This window comes from Cherax quadricarinatus, chromosome 5, assembly GCF_038502225.1.
Source record: "Cherax quadricarinatus isolate ZL_2023a chromosome 5, ASM3850222v1, whole genome shotgun sequence".
In the NCBI taxonomy this organism is placed as follows: domain Eukaryota; kingdom Metazoa; phylum Arthropoda; class Malacostraca; order Decapoda; family Parastacidae; genus Cherax; species Cherax quadricarinatus.
Window position 1 is genome coordinate 13,721,380 of NC_091296.1, and position 19,030 is coordinate 13,740,409.

The following is a 19,030-nucleotide window of genomic DNA, read 5'->3' on the forward strand; positions in this document are numbered from 1 at the left end:
ATATTACGTAAAAGATCACCCAGTACAGGGAGTGGAAAGCGATCTGGAATGGTTTTTGCGTTTAACTTCCTAAAGTCAATTACTGGACGCCAAGTACCATCCTTCTTAGGTACTAGTATCAAGGGTGCATTCCAAGGGGAATTGCTAGGTGCAATAACTCCATCATCAAGCATTTGATTGATCAATTCTTCTGTGACAGCAACTTGTGAATGAGGCATTCTGTACGCAGGTATGTAGATAGGTCTAGTACCAGGTTCAAGTGGAATACGATGGGACAATAAGTTCGTTATACCCATCTTCTCACCTGGTAAAGCAATGGCTTTACGACGTTTGTTCAACAGAGTCACCAAACGCTTGACTTCATCTGGGAAGTCAGTGGGAGCTAAGTCTTTCTCCTCAACTGGTGGAACAGATTGATCCAGTGAAGTGGATGAGGTCTCCCCGGCAGAAATAGCACCGACCCACTGGTCAGGTGACAACTCATCCTCTACCTGAACAGGGTAAGGATAGTGAACAAGATCAACAAGATTGGTATTTGCTCTAAGGCGAACACTGTGACCCGAAGTGTTGGCCAGGTAGAAATGGATCTTACTATCTCTTACAACATGTAAGGATGGTTCAACAAATAGACCTTTTACTTTGCAGGAATCACTGTCAACTAGGACGTTATCACCATCTGGAACACTAGGAACAACTACAGACACTCTAGTGAGAGCACTAGCCGCAACAGAAACGTCTTTCTGCAGACGGCATGTGACGTCAACAAGAGATGGCATTACTAGTTGCAAGTAATTGTTTTCCGACAAGGCGTCCCCTGTGGAGAAACTACTACTCGAACTAGCAGGCATTGCAGGGATAGGTTGAGCACTCAAGACAATCTGAGCGTCCTCGGACACTTGAGGCATCGGACTATCCTGCAATTCTGAAGGTATAGGTGGAACACTGATGGGAGTGACAGAATTACCAGTGCCTGACCGCTTGGGTACGCTACTGGAGAATGCATTAGCTTGTAAGGACTTAATCCGTACATCATACTCTGCAGCAGTATAACAGATTTCTGATCCAAGCTGGTAACCCCAGAATGGAACGATCAAGTCGTCATCGCAAGGATAGTAGCACTATCCTGCGTGCATGATATTGATAAGGGTCGAGCACAATGCGTAAGTCTCGCATGGAAGCAAATCCCAGTAGAAGGTCACCAGGGAAAGTAATCTGGTCGACAACAAGGAAGGAAACAGTGAAGTCTCTACCTTGGATAGAAAAGGTTAGGGCAGTCGTACCTCGGACACGCAGGTGAGAACCAGATACTCCACTAAGGGAGGACACAGGAGTCGGTTCTACGAGAAGGACATGTCGTAACTTCTTATCCTTAAACAAACTAGACCTAATAATATTGATTTGCGCACCAGAGTCCATGAACAATTGAACGGGCGCATTATGAACAGATGCTTGCACTATAGGGCCTATGGTTGCATTGGAAGTTATGTGCAAACAAAAAGGTGGATTGTCATCAGAAAAGACTTGTTCTACTCCATCCCAAAATCATCTATATCAGAGACATGTGAAGCAACATCATCAGCAGGGTTGGCATGCTCGAGACTGCTTAAGGCTTCAAAGGAGTTGTGAACGGGGATGGTGTACTCATTATCACCTACTGTCACCATGGGGCGGTTTGACTGGGGCGCTCGAATTCCCCCGAATTGGAAGAACGAGGCTGGTTCTGGTAACTACTACTGAGAGTACCAGGGGTAACTGTGTACCACCAGGGTTAACTGTGTACCACCAGGGGTAACTGTGTACCACCAGGGGTAACTGTGTACCACCAGGGGTAACTGTTTACCACCAGGGGTAACTGTGTACCACCAGGGGTAACTGTGTACCACCAGGGGTAACTGTGTACCACCAGGGGTAACTGTGTACCATCAGGGGTAACTGTACCACCAGGGGTAACTGTGTACCACCAGGGGTAACTGTACCACCAGGGGTAACTGTGTACCACCAGGGGTAACTGTGTACCACCAGGGGTAACTGTGTACCACCAGGGGTAACTGTGTACCACCAGGGGTAACTGTGTACCACCAGGGGTAACTGTGTACCACCAGGGGTAACTGTGTACCACCAGGGGTAACTGTGTACCATCAGGGGTAACTGTGTACCACCAGGGGTAACTGTGTACCACCAGGGGTAACTGTGTACCACCAGGGGTAACTGTGTACCACCAGGGTAATTCTGTACCACCAGGGGTAACTCTGTACCACCAGGGGCAACTGTGTACCACCAGGGGTAACTGTACCACAAGGGGTAACTGTACCACCAGGGGTAACTGTGTACCACCAGGGGTAACTGTGTACCACCAAGGGTAACTGTGTACCATCAGGGGTAACTGTGTACCACCAGGGGTAACTGTTTACCACCAGGGGTAACTGTGTACCACCAGGGGTAACTGTGAACCACAAGGGGTAACTGTGTACCACCAGGGGTAACTGTGTACCACCAGGGGTAACTGTGTACCACCAGCGGTAACTGTACTACCAGGGGTAACTGTGTACCACCAGGAGTAACTGTGTACCACCAGGGGTAACTGTAGTACCAGGGGTAACTGTGTACCACCAGGGGTAACTGTACCACCAGGGGTAACTGTACCACCAGGGGTAACTGTACCACCAGGGGTAACTGTACCACCAGGGGTAACTGTACCACCAGGGGTAGCTGTGTACCACCAGGGGTAACTGTACCACCAGGGGTAGCTGTGTACCACCAGGGGTAACTGTACCACCAGGGGTAGCTGTGTACCACCAGGGGTAACTCTACCACCAGGGGTAGCTGTGTACCACCAGGGGTAACTGTACCACCAGGGGTAACTGTACCACCAGGGGTAGCTGTGTACCACCAGGGGTAACTGTAGCACCAGGGGTAACTGTACCACCAGGGGTAACTGTACCACCAGGGGTAGCTGTGTACCACCAGGGGTAACTGTACCACCAGGGGTAGCTGTGTACCACCAGGGGTAACTGTACCACCAGGGTAACTGTACCACCAGGGGTAACTACCACCAGGGGTAGCTGTGTACCACCAGGGGTAACTGTACCACCAGGGGTAACTGTACCACCAGGGGTAACTGTACCACCAGAGGTAGCTGTGTACCACCAGTGGTAACTGTACCACCAGGGGTAACTGTACCACCAGGGGTAACTGTACAACCTGGGGTAACTGTACCACCAGGGGTAACTGTACCACCAGGGGTAATTGTACCACCAGGGGTAGCTTTGTACCACCAGGGGTAACTGTACCACCAGGGGTAACTGTACCACCAGGGGTAACTGTACCACCAGGGGTAACTGTACCACCAGGGGTAACTGTACCACCATTGGTAACTGTATCACCAGGGGTAACTGTACCACCAGGGGTAACTGTACCACCAGGGGTAACTGTACCACCAGGGGTAACTGTGCCACCAGTGGTAACTGTACCACCAGGGGTAACTGTACCACCAGGGGTAACTGTACCACCAGGGGTAACTGTACCACCATTGGTAATTGTACCACCAGGGGTAACTGTACCACCATGGGTAACTGTACCACCAGGGGTAACTGTACCACCATTGGTAACTGTACCACCAGGGGTAACTGTATCACCAGGGGTAACTGTACCACCAGGGGTAACTGTACCACCAGGGGTAACTGTACCACCAGGGGTAACTGTATCACCAGGGGTAACTGTACCACCAGGGGTAACTGTACCACCATGGGTAACTGTACCATCAGGGGTAACTGTACCACCAGGGGTAACTGTACCACCAGGGGTAACTGTACCACCAGGGGTAACTGTACCACCAGGGGTAGCTGTGTACCACCAGGGGTAACTGTACCACCAGGGGTAACTGTACCACCAGGGGTAACTGTGTACCACCAGGGGTAACTGTGTACCACCAGGGGTAACTGTGTACCACCAGGGGTAACTGTACCACCAGGGGTAACTGTACCACCAGGGGTAACTGTACCACCAGGGGTAACTGTACCACCAGTGGTAACTGTACCACCAGGGGTAACTGTACCACCAGGGTAACTGTACCACCAGGGTAACTGTACCACCAGGGTAACTGTACCACCAGGGGTAACTGTACCACCAGGGGTAACTGTACCACCAGGGGTAACTGTACCACCAGGGGTAACTGTGTACCACCAGGGGTAACTGTGTACCACCAGGGGTAACTGTGTACCACCAGGGGTAACTGTACCACCAGGGGTAACTGTACCACCAGGGGTAACTGTACCACCAGGGGTAACTGTACCACCAGTGGTAACTGTACCACCAGGGGTAACTGTACCACCAGGGTAACTGTACCACCAGGGTAACTGTACCACCAGGGGTAACTGTACCACCAGGGGTAACTGTACCACCAGGGGTAACTGTACCACCAGGGGTAACTGTGTACCACCAGGGGTAACTGTGTACCACCAGGGGTAACTGTGTACCACCAGGGGTAACTGTACCACCAGGGGTAACTGTACCACCAGGGGTAACTGTACCACCAGGGGTAACTGTACCACCAGGGGTAACTGTGTACCACCAGGGGTAACTGTACCACCAGGGTAACTGTACCACCAGGGGTAACTGTACCACCAGGGGTAACTGTACCACCAGGGGTAACTGTACCACCAGGGGTAACTGTACCACCAGGGGTAACTGTACCACCAGGGGTAACTGTACCACCAGTGGTAACTGTACCACCAGGGGTAACTGTACCACCAGGGGTAACTGTACCACCAGGGGTAACTGTACCACCAGTGGTAACTGTACCACCAGGGGTAACTGTGTACCACCAGGGGTAACTGTGTACCACCAGGGGTAACTGTGTACCACCAGGGGTAACTGTACCACCAGGGGTAACTGTACCACCAGGGGTAACTGTACCACCAGGGGTAACTGTACCACCAGTGGTAACTGTACCACCAGGGGTAACTGTACCACCAGGGGTAACTGTACCACCAGGGGTAACTGTACCACCAGGGGTAACTGTACCACCAGGGGTAACTGTACCACCAGGGGTAACTGTACCACCAGGGGTAACTGTACCACCAGGGGTAACTGTACCACCAGGGGTAACTGTACCACCAGTGGTAACTGTACCACCAGGGGTAACTGTACCACCAGGGGTAACTGTACCACCAGGGGTAACTGTACCACCAGTGGTAACTGTACCACCAGGGGTAACTGTGTACCACCAGGGGTAACTGTGTACCACCAGGGGTAACTGTGTACCACCAGGGGTAACTGTACCACCAGGGGTAACTGTACCACCAGGGGTAACTGTACCACCAGGGGTAACTGTACCACCAGGGGTAACTGTGTACCACCAGGGGTAACTGTACCACCAGGGGTAACTGTACCACCAGGGGTAACTGTGTACCACCAGTGGTAACTGTACCACCAGGGGTAACTGTACCACCAGGGGTAACTGTACCACCAGGGGTAACTGTACCACCAGGGGTAACTGTACCACCAGGGGTAACTGTGTACCACCAGGGGTAACTGTACCACCAGGGGTAACTGTGTACCACCAGGGGTAACTGTACCACCAGGGGTAACTGTACCACCAGGGGTAACTGTGTACCACCAGTGGTAACTGTACCACCAGGGGTAACTGTACCACCAGGGGTAACTGTACCACCAGGGGTAACTGTACCACCAGTGGTAACTGTACCACCAGGGGTAACTGTACCACCAGGGGTAACTGTACCACCAGGGGTAACTGTACCACCAGGGGTAACTGTTAAAGAACACGCCTTTCGTATTCAAAAACCATTAGCATATTTTTCTCTCAATTTTTTTTTCTCCCAAGTAATGTGCTCTGCTGTTTTCCTCGTTATTGGACTATTTATTAAAAACCTTCCATTAAAAATGCGTGGACTGACATTTTCACAACAAACTCTCAACAACGAATGTTTTACAAATTAATGCAAATATTTACACAATAGCAAATTTTTTATTTCGCATTTGTGGTGAGGTAAAGGTCAGATATTTTACTATATTTAAAAAACTTACCAACTTCACTTCTTTGTGGGGGGATAAATATTGCTCCCCTTAGAGACCGTGATAGGAATACCATCATCCTAAACCCAGTGAGTATCCCTCGGCTGGATATACGCTGCTTTGAGGCAAATTGTATATCTCACTAATTATTCCACAGTCCAGGAATGAAGAATCAACTCAATCGAGTAAATTCCCCATTATATATTTTTTATTCATTTGTGTTCCATTCATACTACATGTACGTTCATTAAAAAAAAAATTCATGTTTGTTAGTTACGGTAAATAATATATGCCTTGGCAATATATATTTTTATTGACCAAATTCTATACAGTTTTTAGTATATTTTATAAACTGTTTAACAATACGTGGAATATTTAATTTAAAAACTATCTACACTTATGCATATTGTTACCTGGCCTTGTTCTTTATATTGTTCATAGGATATTGACTTATAAAATACCTGTGGCCTGGTGGCAAAATCTCTCGCTTCAAACGCTGAGGTCTGGGTCGATTCCCGGCAAGGGTGGAAACATTCGGTGTGCTTCCTTACACCTGTTATCCATACACAAATAACCCGCACATAAAAGTGAGAAGCTTACGACGACGTTTCGGTCCGACTTGGACCATTGACAAAGTCGTCGTCGTAAGCTTCTCTCTTTTATGTGCGGGTTATTTGTGTATCGTTCCAGTCACGGTATTGTGCCTTTTTGTTATTTACCTGTTATCCATGTTCACCCATGAATAAAATGGGTACCTGGGTGTTAGTTGACTGGTGTGAGTCGCATCCTGGGGACAAAAACTGACCTAATTTGCTTGAAATGTTCTGTATTTACAGTGACATACACCTCTCAGTGTATTTACAGTGACATACACCTCTCAGTGTATTTACAGTGACATACACCTCTCAGTGTATTTACAGTGACATACACCTCTCAGTGTATTTACAGTGACATACACCTATATACTAGTATGTCACTGATGTCATCTAGGACTGTATACCTTGTACATGTACTTGTAGAAGTACAGATATATATATGTGTTCACTACCTAGAAGAATCACAAGCAGGACACATACACAGAGGTGAGTTTACGTGTATATCTGCCCAGACTTTAATCCCTGTTTCAAGGATTAAAGTCTGCTTGTCTGGCTGTGAGTAGCTTACATGCAGCCTTAATAACTTATGTGTAGTTATTATGCTTGAAATCCTTGTAACTAACCAATCACACAAATATATACATCATGAGATGTATTTCTCTCAGTGCGTACATACTGAGACTATAATTCCTACTTTGGTAATAACTGTATTGTTGTTTACTGGTGAAGAGGTAACATGTTTTGTTAGTGGGATGAATTGTAAAGGACCTGCCTAGTATGGGCCAACAGGCCTGCTGCAGTGATCCTCCTTTCTTATGTTCTTATGTTCTTAATGACCCCCGTGAGGACGACAGGCTGTAACACCCTCTAACTAACTAACCAATCACAGGTTAAATATACTGAGAGGTGTATGTGACTGTAAATACACCGAGAATTGTATGTCACTGTAAATACACCAACAAGTGTGACTGTAAATACACCGAGAGGTGTATGTGGCTGTAAATACACCGAGAGATGTATGTCACTATAAATACACCGAGAAGTGTATGTCACTGTAAATACACCGAGAAGTGTGACTGTAAATACACCGAGAGGTGTATGTCACTGTAAATACAGAGGTGTATGTCACTGTAAATACACCGAGAGGTGTATGTCACTGTAAATACACAGAGGTGTATGTCACTGTAAATACACCGAGAGGTGTATGTCACTGTAAATACACCGAGAGGTGTATGTCACTGTAAATACACCGAGAGGTGTATGTCACTGTAAATACACAGAGGTGTATGTCACTGTAAATACACCGAGAGGTGTATGTCACTGTAAATACACAGAGGTGTATGTCACTGTAAATACACAGAGGTGTATGTCACTGTAAATACACTTAGAGGTGTATGTCACTGTAAATACACAGAGGTGTATGTCACTGTAAATACACTTAGAGGTGTATGCCACTGTAAATACACAGAGGTGTATGTCACTGTAAATACACCGAGAGGTGTATGTCACTGTAAATACACAGAGGTGTATGTCACTGTAAATACACTTAGAGGTGTATGTCACTGTAAATACACCGAGAGGTGTATGTCACTGTAAATACACAGAGGTGTATGTCACTGTAAATACACTTAGAGGTGTATGCCACTGTAAATACACAGAGGTGTATGTCACTGTAAATACACAGAGGTGTATGTCACTGTAAATACACAGAGGTGTATGCCACTGTAAATACACAGAGGTGTATGTCACTGTAAATACACCGAGAGGTGTATGTCACTGTAAATACACAGAGGTGTATGTCACTGTAAATACACCGAGAGGTGTATGTCACTGTAAATACACCGAGAGGTGTATGTCACTGTAAATACACCGAGAGGTGTATGTCACTGTAAATACACCGAGAGGTGTATGTCACTGTAAATACACCGAGAGGTGTATGTCACTGTAAATACACAGAGGTGTATGTCACTGTAAATACACTTAGAGGTGTATGTCACTGTAAATACACCGAGAGGTGTATGTCACTGTAAATACACAGAGGTGTATGTCACTGTAAATACACTTAGAGGTGTATGCCACTGTAAATACACAGAGGTGTATGTCACTGTAAATACACAGAGGTGTATGTCACTGTAAATACACAGAGGTGTATGTCACTGTAAATACACAGAGGTGTATGTCACTGTAAATACACAGAGGTGTATGCCACTGTAAATACACAGAGGTGTATGTCACTGTAAATACACCGAGAGGTGTATGTCACTGTAAATACACAGAGGTGTATGTCACTGTAAATACACCGAGAGGTGTATGTCACTGTAAATACACCGAGAGGTGTATGTCACTGTAAATACACCGAGAGGTGTATGTCACTGTAAATACACCGAGAGGTGTATGTCACTGTAAATACACCGAGAGGTGTATGTCACTGTAAATACACAGAGGTGTATGTCACTGTAAATACACTTAGAGGTGTATGTCACTGTAAATACACCGAGAGGTGTATGTCACTGTAAATACACAGAGGTGTATGTCACTGTAAATACACAGAGGTGTATGTCACTGTAAATACACAGAGGTGTATGTCACTGTAAATACACAGAGGTGTATGTCACTGTAAATACACAGAGGTGTATGTCACTGTAAATACACAGAGGTGTATGTCACTGTAAATACACAGAGGTGTATGTCACTGTAAATACGTAGAAAGTTTATTTTAACCTCTCTTTTAAGTATTCAAGTATTCTTGACTGGTTATGAACAAGTTATAGAAGAGCTTCAATAACTCTTAGAGTAGTCGATAAGCTTTAAGCTCAGTTAAGCAGCCTGCTGCAATCTTTCATATAGTATAACGAACACCGCCTATAATGAAAAAAAATAGATGCTGACAATGGAAACCCAGACATTAACTTGACCGTACCCTGACTCTCCCACATTGTCAAACTGGCGATTCACACTACATTGTTAACAGGCAGATTATTATTATTATTATTATTATTATTATTATTATTATTATTATTATTATTATTATTATTATTATTATTATTATTATTATTAGGAAACGCCAAATCTGTAGTTATACAATATCTAGCGAATAGACCTCAAGCGGTGTAGGGCTTTTGATTCAGGTAACTGGAGCTACCTTCCTTCCTGGGATCAAACCTAAATGCTTTCCTTATAGGGAACGAGATTACTATCCCTTGAATAAAAGCAATACAAATACAGAAAAATAACGAATAAAGTAGCAATAATAATAATAATAATAAAAATACCATAACAATTATTTACAAAAAATTACCATTTTAATAAAATTGCATAAATTCACGAGGCTTGTGCTTGGTAAAAGAGGATGTGGGCATCTGGATTTGAGCGAAATTCGTGTGATTGTGTCTTATTGACTTGGGTGTCGTTGAAGGAGTACCATATACTGTCCCGGGAGCTGCTACTCCTGCAGAAGGCTGTGTAGTGTCCTGAAGCCATGGATCCTTGGTGACAGCACACCGCGTACAAGTCATAAGGGCTGTGGAAGAATGATGACAATATATATATATATATATATATATATATATATATATATATATATATATATATATATATATATATATATATATATATATATATATATATATATATATATATAATGGGAATTTTAAATTTGATCCAAGGAAAGCAAAGGTGGCTCTAATTCCTTATTAATAACATTATTGATTTGTATCATATATTCTAATGACTATATTCCTGTGAATAAAAACGTACTAAAAATTTAAATTTCTGGCTACAATTAAACTCAGTAACTTGACGTAATCATGCTAATATTAACGTAATATTTACACTAATCCTGCTTGCATGAATGCAGCTTAAATTTCGTTACCATGTATTATAGATAAAATTAACATTTGTTATGCTTATTAGGAATAACGATAGTTACTAATTAAGACAAGTTAGAAAGTTATTATTAAAAATCCTGACATACCTTAGATCAGGATGGTTACTGCCCAGAGTAATGGAGGAAAGACAGGTGCAGAATAAACACTGACAATAATGGTTACTCCTTGGGGTATTTTAAGAATAAATTACTGCTTAAGATGTCCCGTATTAAGTGGGTTTAGCCATGGAGATAATATGTTGTGCAAATGGAAAAATAAAAACAGAACGTAACGCAACAAAATCAAAATTAACAAAATTTAATGTAAATATAAAGGCAGATATGTATTTGTTTTTTTTTTCTTATTCGCCGGTATTCTCCCGGCCCGGGTCTTTTCCAAGTAGTGGTGACCCGGCCTTGGCTCTCTATCTGGGGAGTATCTCGAGACCTAAGTCTCCCATGGGAGGAGGTACAAGTACCCCCCTCATCTTTGGGACCAACTGTCCCCAGGCCTAGCCACAGTCCCCGCCCTCACGAGGCTCGTAGGGAGAAGCTAGGCCTCTTCTACCAAGTTATTATTTTTGCTAATTTATCCTGCATGTATCATAAAAATATTAAGTAACGTCTGAGTTTCGCCGAGGAGCAAGACTGAACTATAGCCCAAGCTTTTATTGGGACTATTTTATTGTGTAGAGTGTAATCAAGTCAACAGAGCATACATTAAGCTCTGCAAAGAGCGTAATGTTTGCTCTATACCTGTGTCTTCTGAATTTCACATAACGGGGAGGATACCATGTCATTCTTCCCAGTAACAGGAATTTCCAACAGGTAATGATGGTCTAATAAAATTATGCATAGAACTTATGCATGAAGGCAGATGTTTCAAACCTGGTGGCTAACACACTCGCTTCACACGGCGAGGGCCTGGGTTCGATTCCCAGCCAGAGTAGAAACATTGGACGTGTTTCTTTCCACCTGTTGTCTATGTTCCCCATCAGTAAAATGGGTACCTGGGTGTTAGTTGACTGGTGTGGGTCGCATCCCGGGACACTGACCTAATTTGCCCGAAATGCGGAGCATAACAAGGGAGTTTCTATATAGTAGTATGTCATTGTTGTCAGCTAGGACTGTATACCTTGTACATGTACTTGTAGTAAATAAAGATATTATTATTATTATTATTATTATTATTATTAAATAACTAGTGAAGGTAGGCAGATGTTAGAAGCTTAGATTGAATGACAGTGTTTTCAACTTTTTAAGTAAATTAAATAACTAGTGCATGTAAGCAGATGTTTAAAACTTACCTAGACTGTCGTGTAGTGTAGGGACTGAGAGAAAGATGCTCCAGAGGGTAGGTAACTTTTGTCTTTTGAACAGAGTGTGTGTCGGCATTTACTCTAGAAGGGAATGAAAGAATTGATCATAATTGTTATTGTTAATGATATTATTATTATTATTATTATTATTATTACTAAAAACAGTGTATAACCCGAAAAGCTTCAGCACTTTCCCATGTATACAATAATGAAACTAACAATAATAATAATGGCCAACTCGCTGGATCTTTTAATAGGTCATACAACTAAGACTTTCCATTCCACCTTATAAAATAATAACGATTACATTGCGAGATATGATGGTAGGATTTCCACACTATATATAAACAGAGGACACCAGAAAGTGGTGTCCTAGGATAAGAATTGTCTGGTGCTGGTGGTTTATTAGTCAGGAAACTGGACAAGCTTCTGCTGACCCCCTTTTTTTTTTTTTGCTAAACAATGACCAATAAATGGCTAAGCATCCGCTGGCTTAGTAAGGATCATTACCTTAGTAATTACATATGTATTACATTACAGTTAAGTTAATGGGATGTAAAGGCTGTCGACTACACTAGGGTCATGAAGGTTGCACGGTGACCTTTTCACTACCAGATAAGAATATGTACTTTAATATGTAAAACAGGGATTAAAATCAGCATATACATACTGAGATATGTACACCTCTGAGTGTATACGAAACTGAACATGTTTGCACCGTGGCTTGGTTGGCAACGTTCTCGTCTTACACTGAGTAATTATGGTTCAATTACCAGCATGGGTGGATTATAATTATAATCACTGGGGAACGCTAAACCCGTAGGAATACTGCACAATTGTCTCGTTCTTCAACTAGGTACCTGGGTCTTAGTAGACTGGTGTGGATCGCATCCTGAGGGACAAGACTAAATGACGTCAATGGAAATATGACAGACGGTCTCCTTTGACACACTGACTTTCCTGGGTTATCCTGGATGGCTAACCCTCCGGGGTTAAAAATCCAAACAGAATCTTATCTTACCTACTGAGATGGAGAAGGAGAAAACGGGGAAGGTGAATGATGGAAGACTTCACTGTACACAGGTGTTCCTTGTTGCAATTCCTGCAGTCCCACATGATCTCCTGCTGCCGGTAGTATTGATTTATAAGTTCCTGTGCAACGAGAGAAATGGGTAAGTTTTTATTTAGTTTCTAAGCATGATTAAATTTTTACAATGGCTTGCCCCTCAAGGAAGGTTCCTCGATGTTGGTGAGGGGCTCTTGATTTAGGGAATTGGATCTGTGCTCCAGTTCCCCGAATTAAGCCTGAATGCCTTCCACATCCCCCCCCCAGGCGCTGTATAATCCTCCGGGTTTAGCGCTTACCCCTTGATTATAATAATAATAATACAATGGCTTGTAGGACGAACACATGCACAGGCGCACACACATACATACAGTTTTTAAAGCAGGTAGATAGGGTCCACAAGGCTGAGTGAATATGGAGAGTGGCAAGTTAATTAACAGCCGAGGCAATTACAAATGGGTATAAATGGGTGAGCACGTATGCGCACGGGCGCGCGCGCACACAGAACAAGGCTATAAATACCCAGTGGGGGGTTGACAAAACCCCATTGTGATGTGTATAATCCTTATGTTTTCATTGTTCTGCCGTTCACAGGATGAACATGAAGTGCATAAACTTGCCGGTCAGGCGGCAAAACTAAAAGGTTACTAATGGACCAGGACAAACCGCAGGTTTGTCCTGGTCCATATCAGTAAATGCATATCAGGACAAACCTGCGGTTTGTCCTGATATGCATTTACTAAAATTGAACCCCAGCAAGTGTAAGGTTATGAAAACTGGGAAGGGCAAAGGGAATCAGAAACGGAGGGCGACGAAGACTACAAATCTCACTCACTGGTGTGAGCGCATAACCAAGCATATTATTAAAGAGCACCTCACTTGTAACATGTAAGCGAGTCTCAAATATAATGGTAATTTTTAAGACTCTCAATAAAGATACATTTATGGAACTATACAAGATATAAGTATGTTGAGTATGGAGCACATCCATGGAGTTCACATTTGATCAAACATGTCACGAAACTGGAAAATTCAGAGAGGATGGCAACTAGACTATTCCCAGAGTTAATAGTTACGAAATATGAAGAGAAACGTAAGGAACTAAACTTGAGAGGACAGAATAACCAGGAAAAAGGCAGTCTAAAGATGGAGAGGAAAATTACACTAAATCTGTTTGTCAGCTTTGCCATGTAACACAGTGTTTTTTATGAAAAACTGCGCAAACAAATTTAAAGCTAAGTATATACATAAATAACCCGCACATAGAAGAGAGAAGCTTATTTGTGAATTGTTCGAGTCACTATTGTGCCTTCTGTTCTTTACTTGATCTAGTGAGGCTCAGATTAGGGTATGTAGGAGAGAAGGGAATTATTTTCCAGTAGAAGTTAGCCTCAGGCAAGATGTGTGATGTCATCATTTATGTTTAACATATTTTTTAGATGGGGGTTGCAAGTAAACATTAGGGTGTTGGGGACATAATGTGAGACTGAAATTTAACTTGAGTTGCCATAGTTGTTTTTTTGCCACTGAAACGATTCTTCTCGGAGATTCTGAAGAAAAGTTGAAAAGGTTAGTGGAGGAATTTGGGAGGGTATGTAAACGAAGGACAGTGAAAATGAACACAGAGAGATGAGTGTAAAAAAAAAATAGGAACTGAGAAATTGGATATCAGATTAGAGGAAAGGAAAATGGGGGAAGCAAATGTGTTCATATACATATATTTGGGAATGAACTCCGCGTAAGGGTCTAGGAAAGATGAGGTGAACCATAGCAATGACGAGAGGAAAAAGGTGGGAGGTGCATTTAGGCATCTGTGGTGTGGAAAATTACATTTATCTGAATGTAACTCATTATGTACATAACAGTAAATGATAACAAACATAATTATTATTTATCAGTTACATAGACAAGTAGGATTTTGGGACACCTAGGTCGCAAAAATGTCCCCCTTCGATACCTACAACTGTCTTATCCACAAGTTGCTCTAGACCTATTAATTACAAATGAAATGTACATCACCAGGAATACTGGTAAATATATAAATTTGTGGACTGTATATTAAAATTAATAAAGGATTATATATATACAATTTACACAACAGAAGGAGAATATCTTAATATCACTCACCAATTTTACTGGAGATTAAGGTGTATCATACTCAGAAAACCTGACTGTCTATACATGAAAATAACACTGGTCAGAGTTACAAACATAAACAAACTTATCTGAGGTTCCTGGCGCTGTCTTGTCCAGTCGTCTGATATCTCAAGTTATGCAGGAATGCACATCCAACAATTTCGCCTCCTATTTGAGATGTGTCAGCCCAATTTTACCTCTAGAGCACGAAAAATTCTTCCCATTATCACTAACGTTTTCTCGGCTCATTCAAAACAATGGTGAGTCTCATCTGCGCAGGCGCAGCTTCCCATTTTCGATAACATAATTTTTATTAAATACAGTATGGCCATCTATATACATATAACTACTGCATTTCTGGAAAATATATACAGACAGTGTCTTCCATTGCAGACACTGCAAGGCTCCAGGCAGACATCAATCAAATCTTTCAGTGGGCTGCAGAAAACAATATGAAGTTTAACGATGAGAAATTTCAATTACTCAGATATGGTAAACATGAGGAAATTAAATCTTCATCAGAGTACAAAACAAATTCTGGCCACAAAATAGAACGAAACACCAACGTCAAAGACCTGGGAGTGATCATGTCGGAGGATCTCATCTTCAAGGACCATAACATTGTATCAATCGCATCTGCTAGAAAAATGACAAGATGGATAATGAGAACCTTCAAAACTAGGGAGGCCAAGCCCATGATGACACTCTTCAGGTCATTTGTTCTATCTAGGCTGGAATATTGCTGCACACTAACAGCACCTTTCAAGGCAGGTGAAATTGCTGACCTAGAAAATGTACAGAGAACCTTCACGGCACGCATAACGGAGATAAAACACCTCAATTACTGGGAGCACTTGAGGTTCCTAAACCTGTATTCCCTGGAACGCAGGAGGGAGAGATACATGATTATATACACCTGGAAAATCCTAGAGGGACTAGTACCGAACTTGCACACGAAAATCACTCACTACGAAAGCAAAAGACTTGGCAGACGATGCAACATCCCCCCAATGAAAAGCAGGGGTGTCACTAGCACGTTAAGAGACCATACAATAAGTATCAGGGGCCCGAGACTGTTCAACTGCCTCCCAGCATACATAAGGGGGATTACCAACAGACCCCTGGCAGTCTTCAAGCTGGCACTGGACAAGCACCTAAAGTCAGTTCCTGACCATCCGGGCTGTGGCTCGTACGTTGGTTTGCGTGCATCCAGCAGTAACAGCCTGGTTGATCAGGCTCTGATCCACCAGGAGGCCTGGTCACAGACCGGGCCGCGGGGGCGTTGACCCCCGGAACTCTCTCCAGGTAAACTCCAGGTAAACATGTGGAAACAAAGAACTTTATCCATGGAGGCAGAAAGAGAAATGTACCAGAGTGTAGCTGTATAACACTTAAGTGTGTGTTGTAGGGAGGAGGAAAATGAAGGCATTGGAAATAAGTTTGAGAGTAATGTGTGATATAATTATGTAGAGAATCCTGAGTCTGGAGATTAAAAGGTGTAGGATTACCAGGAGTAAAATTCAGATGGCTGAGGTGGGGTTGTTCAGGTGGTTTGGACATTTAGAGAGAAAAGCAAAACAGGGAGACCTGTGGAAAATACTGTATATATTTTCCAGAAATACAGTAGTTAAATGTATATAGATGGCCATACTGTATTTAATAAAAATTATGTTATCGAAAATGGGAAGCTGCACCTGCGCAGAAGAGACTCGCCATTGCTGTTTGAACTGGCCAACAGAAAGTTAGTGAAATCGGAAGAATTTTCGTGCTCTAGAGGTTAAAATTGGGCTGACACCTCTCAAATAGGAGCCGAAATTGTTGGATGTGCATTCCTGCATAATTTGAGTATCAGGCGACACGATAGGACAACTCCAGGAACCTCAGATAAGCTGTCTAATTTATGTTTAAATTCTGGCCAGTAAATTTTTCATAAATGTAGGCAAAAGGGGGGATCCTGTACATGACACATTAATCTCCAGTCAAATTGGTGAGTGTTATGATTAAGATATATTCTCCTTCTGTTATATAAATGTGTATATATATATATATATATATATATATATATATATATATATATATATATATATATATATATGTAGGTAGAAGGTTGGTAAACAGCAACCACCCAGGGGGGTACTACCATCCTGCCAAATGAGTGTGAAACGAAAGTCTGTAATTGTTTTTCGTGATGGAGGATTGCTGGTGTCCTTTTTTCTGCCTCATAAACATGCAAGATTTCAGGTACGTCTTGCTACTTCTACTTACACTTAGGTCACACTACACATACATGTACAAGCACATATATACACACCCCTCTGGGTTTTCTTCTATTTTCTTTCTAGTTCTTATTCTTGTTTATTTCCTCTTATCTCCATGGGGAAGTGGAACAGAATTCTTCCTCCGTAAGCCATGCGTGTTGTAAGAGGCGACTAAAATGCCGGGAGCAAGGGGCTAGTAACCTCTTCTCCTATATATATTACTAAATGTAAAAGGAGAAACTTTCGTTTTTCCTTTAGGGCCACCCCGCCTTGGTGGGATATGGCCGGTTTGTTGAAAGAAAGATTGAAATATATGTCGTGCCGAATAGGCAGAACTTGCGATCTTGGCTTAAATAGCAACGCTCATCTTGCCATATAGGACAAGTGAAAATTTGTGTATGCAATAATATCGCCAAAATCATTCTGAACCTAACGAAAAAAATATATTTGATTGTGTTTGTTTAGTATTAAATTATTGTAAACGTATTTAAAATACATTTAGTTGGGTTAGGCTAAAATAAATTGTTCTTGTTATAATAAGGTTAGGTAAGTTTTCTACGATTCTTTTGGTGCAAAATTAAAATTTTTTACATTAACATTAATGAAAAAAATATATCTTTAAACGTATAAGAGAAAATTTTAGAAAGGACTTAATTTTAAATGAGTTCTTGCTAATTGACCAGTTTTACCTATTCGACACGACATATATATATATATATATATATATATATATATATATATATATATTTATATATTTATATATATATATATATATATATATATATATATATATATATATATATATATATATATATATATATATATATATATATATATATATATATATATATATTTATTTATTTATTTTATTATCACACCGGCCGATTCCCACAAAGGCAGGGTGGCCCAAAAAAGAAAAACTTTCACCATCATTCACTCCATTACTGTCTTGCCAGAAGGGTGCTTTACACTACAGTTTTTAAACTGCAACATTAACACCCCTCCTTCAGAGTGCAGGCACTGTACTTCCCATCTCCAGGACTCAAGTCCGGCCTGCCGGTTTCCCTGAACCCCTTCATAAATGTTACTTTGCTCACACTCCAACAGCCCGTCAAGTATTAAAAACCATTTGTCTCCATTCACTCCTATCAAACACGCTCACGCATGCCTGCTGGAAGTCCAAGCCCCTCGCACACAAAACCTCCTTTACCCCCTCTCTCCAACCTTTCCTAGGCCGACCCCTACCCCGCCTTCCTTCCACTACAGACTGATACACTCTTGAAGTCATTCTGTTTCGCTCCATTCTCTCTACATGTCCGAACCACCTCAACAACCCTTCCTCAGCCCTCTGGACAGCAGTTTTGGTAATCCCGCACCTCCTCCTAACTTCCAAACTACGAATTCTCTGCATTATATTCACACCACACATTGCCCTCAGACATGACATCTCCACTGCCTCCAGCCTTCTCGCTGCAACATTCATCACCCATGCTTCACACCCATATAAGAGCGTTGGTAAAACTATACTCTCATACATTCCCCTCTTTGCCTCCAAGGACAAAGTTCTTTGTCTCCACAGACTCCTAAGTGCCCCACTCACTCTTTTCCCCTCATCAATTCTATGATTCACCTCATCTTTCATAGACCCATCCGCTGACACGTCCACTCCCAAATATCTGAATACATTCACTTCCTCCATACTCTCTCCCTCCAATCTGATATTCAATCTTTCATCACCTAATCTTTTTGTTATCCTC

The 19,030-nt window shown here is 42.4% G+C and overlaps 1 protein-coding gene across 4 annotated transcripts in view; it reads right to left on the minus strand.

The window, feature by feature from the left end:
• Window positions 1-9,232: 9,232 nt before the first annotated feature.
• Window positions 9,233-19,030, minus strand: part of LOC128684868 (ubiquitin carboxyl-terminal hydrolase Usp2) — a 50,807-nt gene continuing 41,009 nt past the window's right edge. For 2 of the 4 annotated variants that reach the window (XM_070100271.1, XM_070100273.1), the window contains exons 16-18: window positions 12,835-12,965; window positions 11,802-11,894; window positions 9,235-10,149 (exon numbers count right to left, since the gene is read on the minus strand). In XM_070100271.1, coding sequence (XP_069956372.1) covers window positions 9,951-10,149; window positions 11,802-11,894; window positions 12,835-12,965 — 423 coding nt within the window. In that variant the 3' untranslated portion in view covers window positions 9,235-9,950. Of the gene's footprint in view, window positions 10,150-11,801; window positions 11,895-12,834; window positions 12,966-19,030 lie in introns of all 4 variants that reach the window. The other 2 variants (XM_070100283.1, XM_070100286.1) reach the window with 2 other exon arrangements.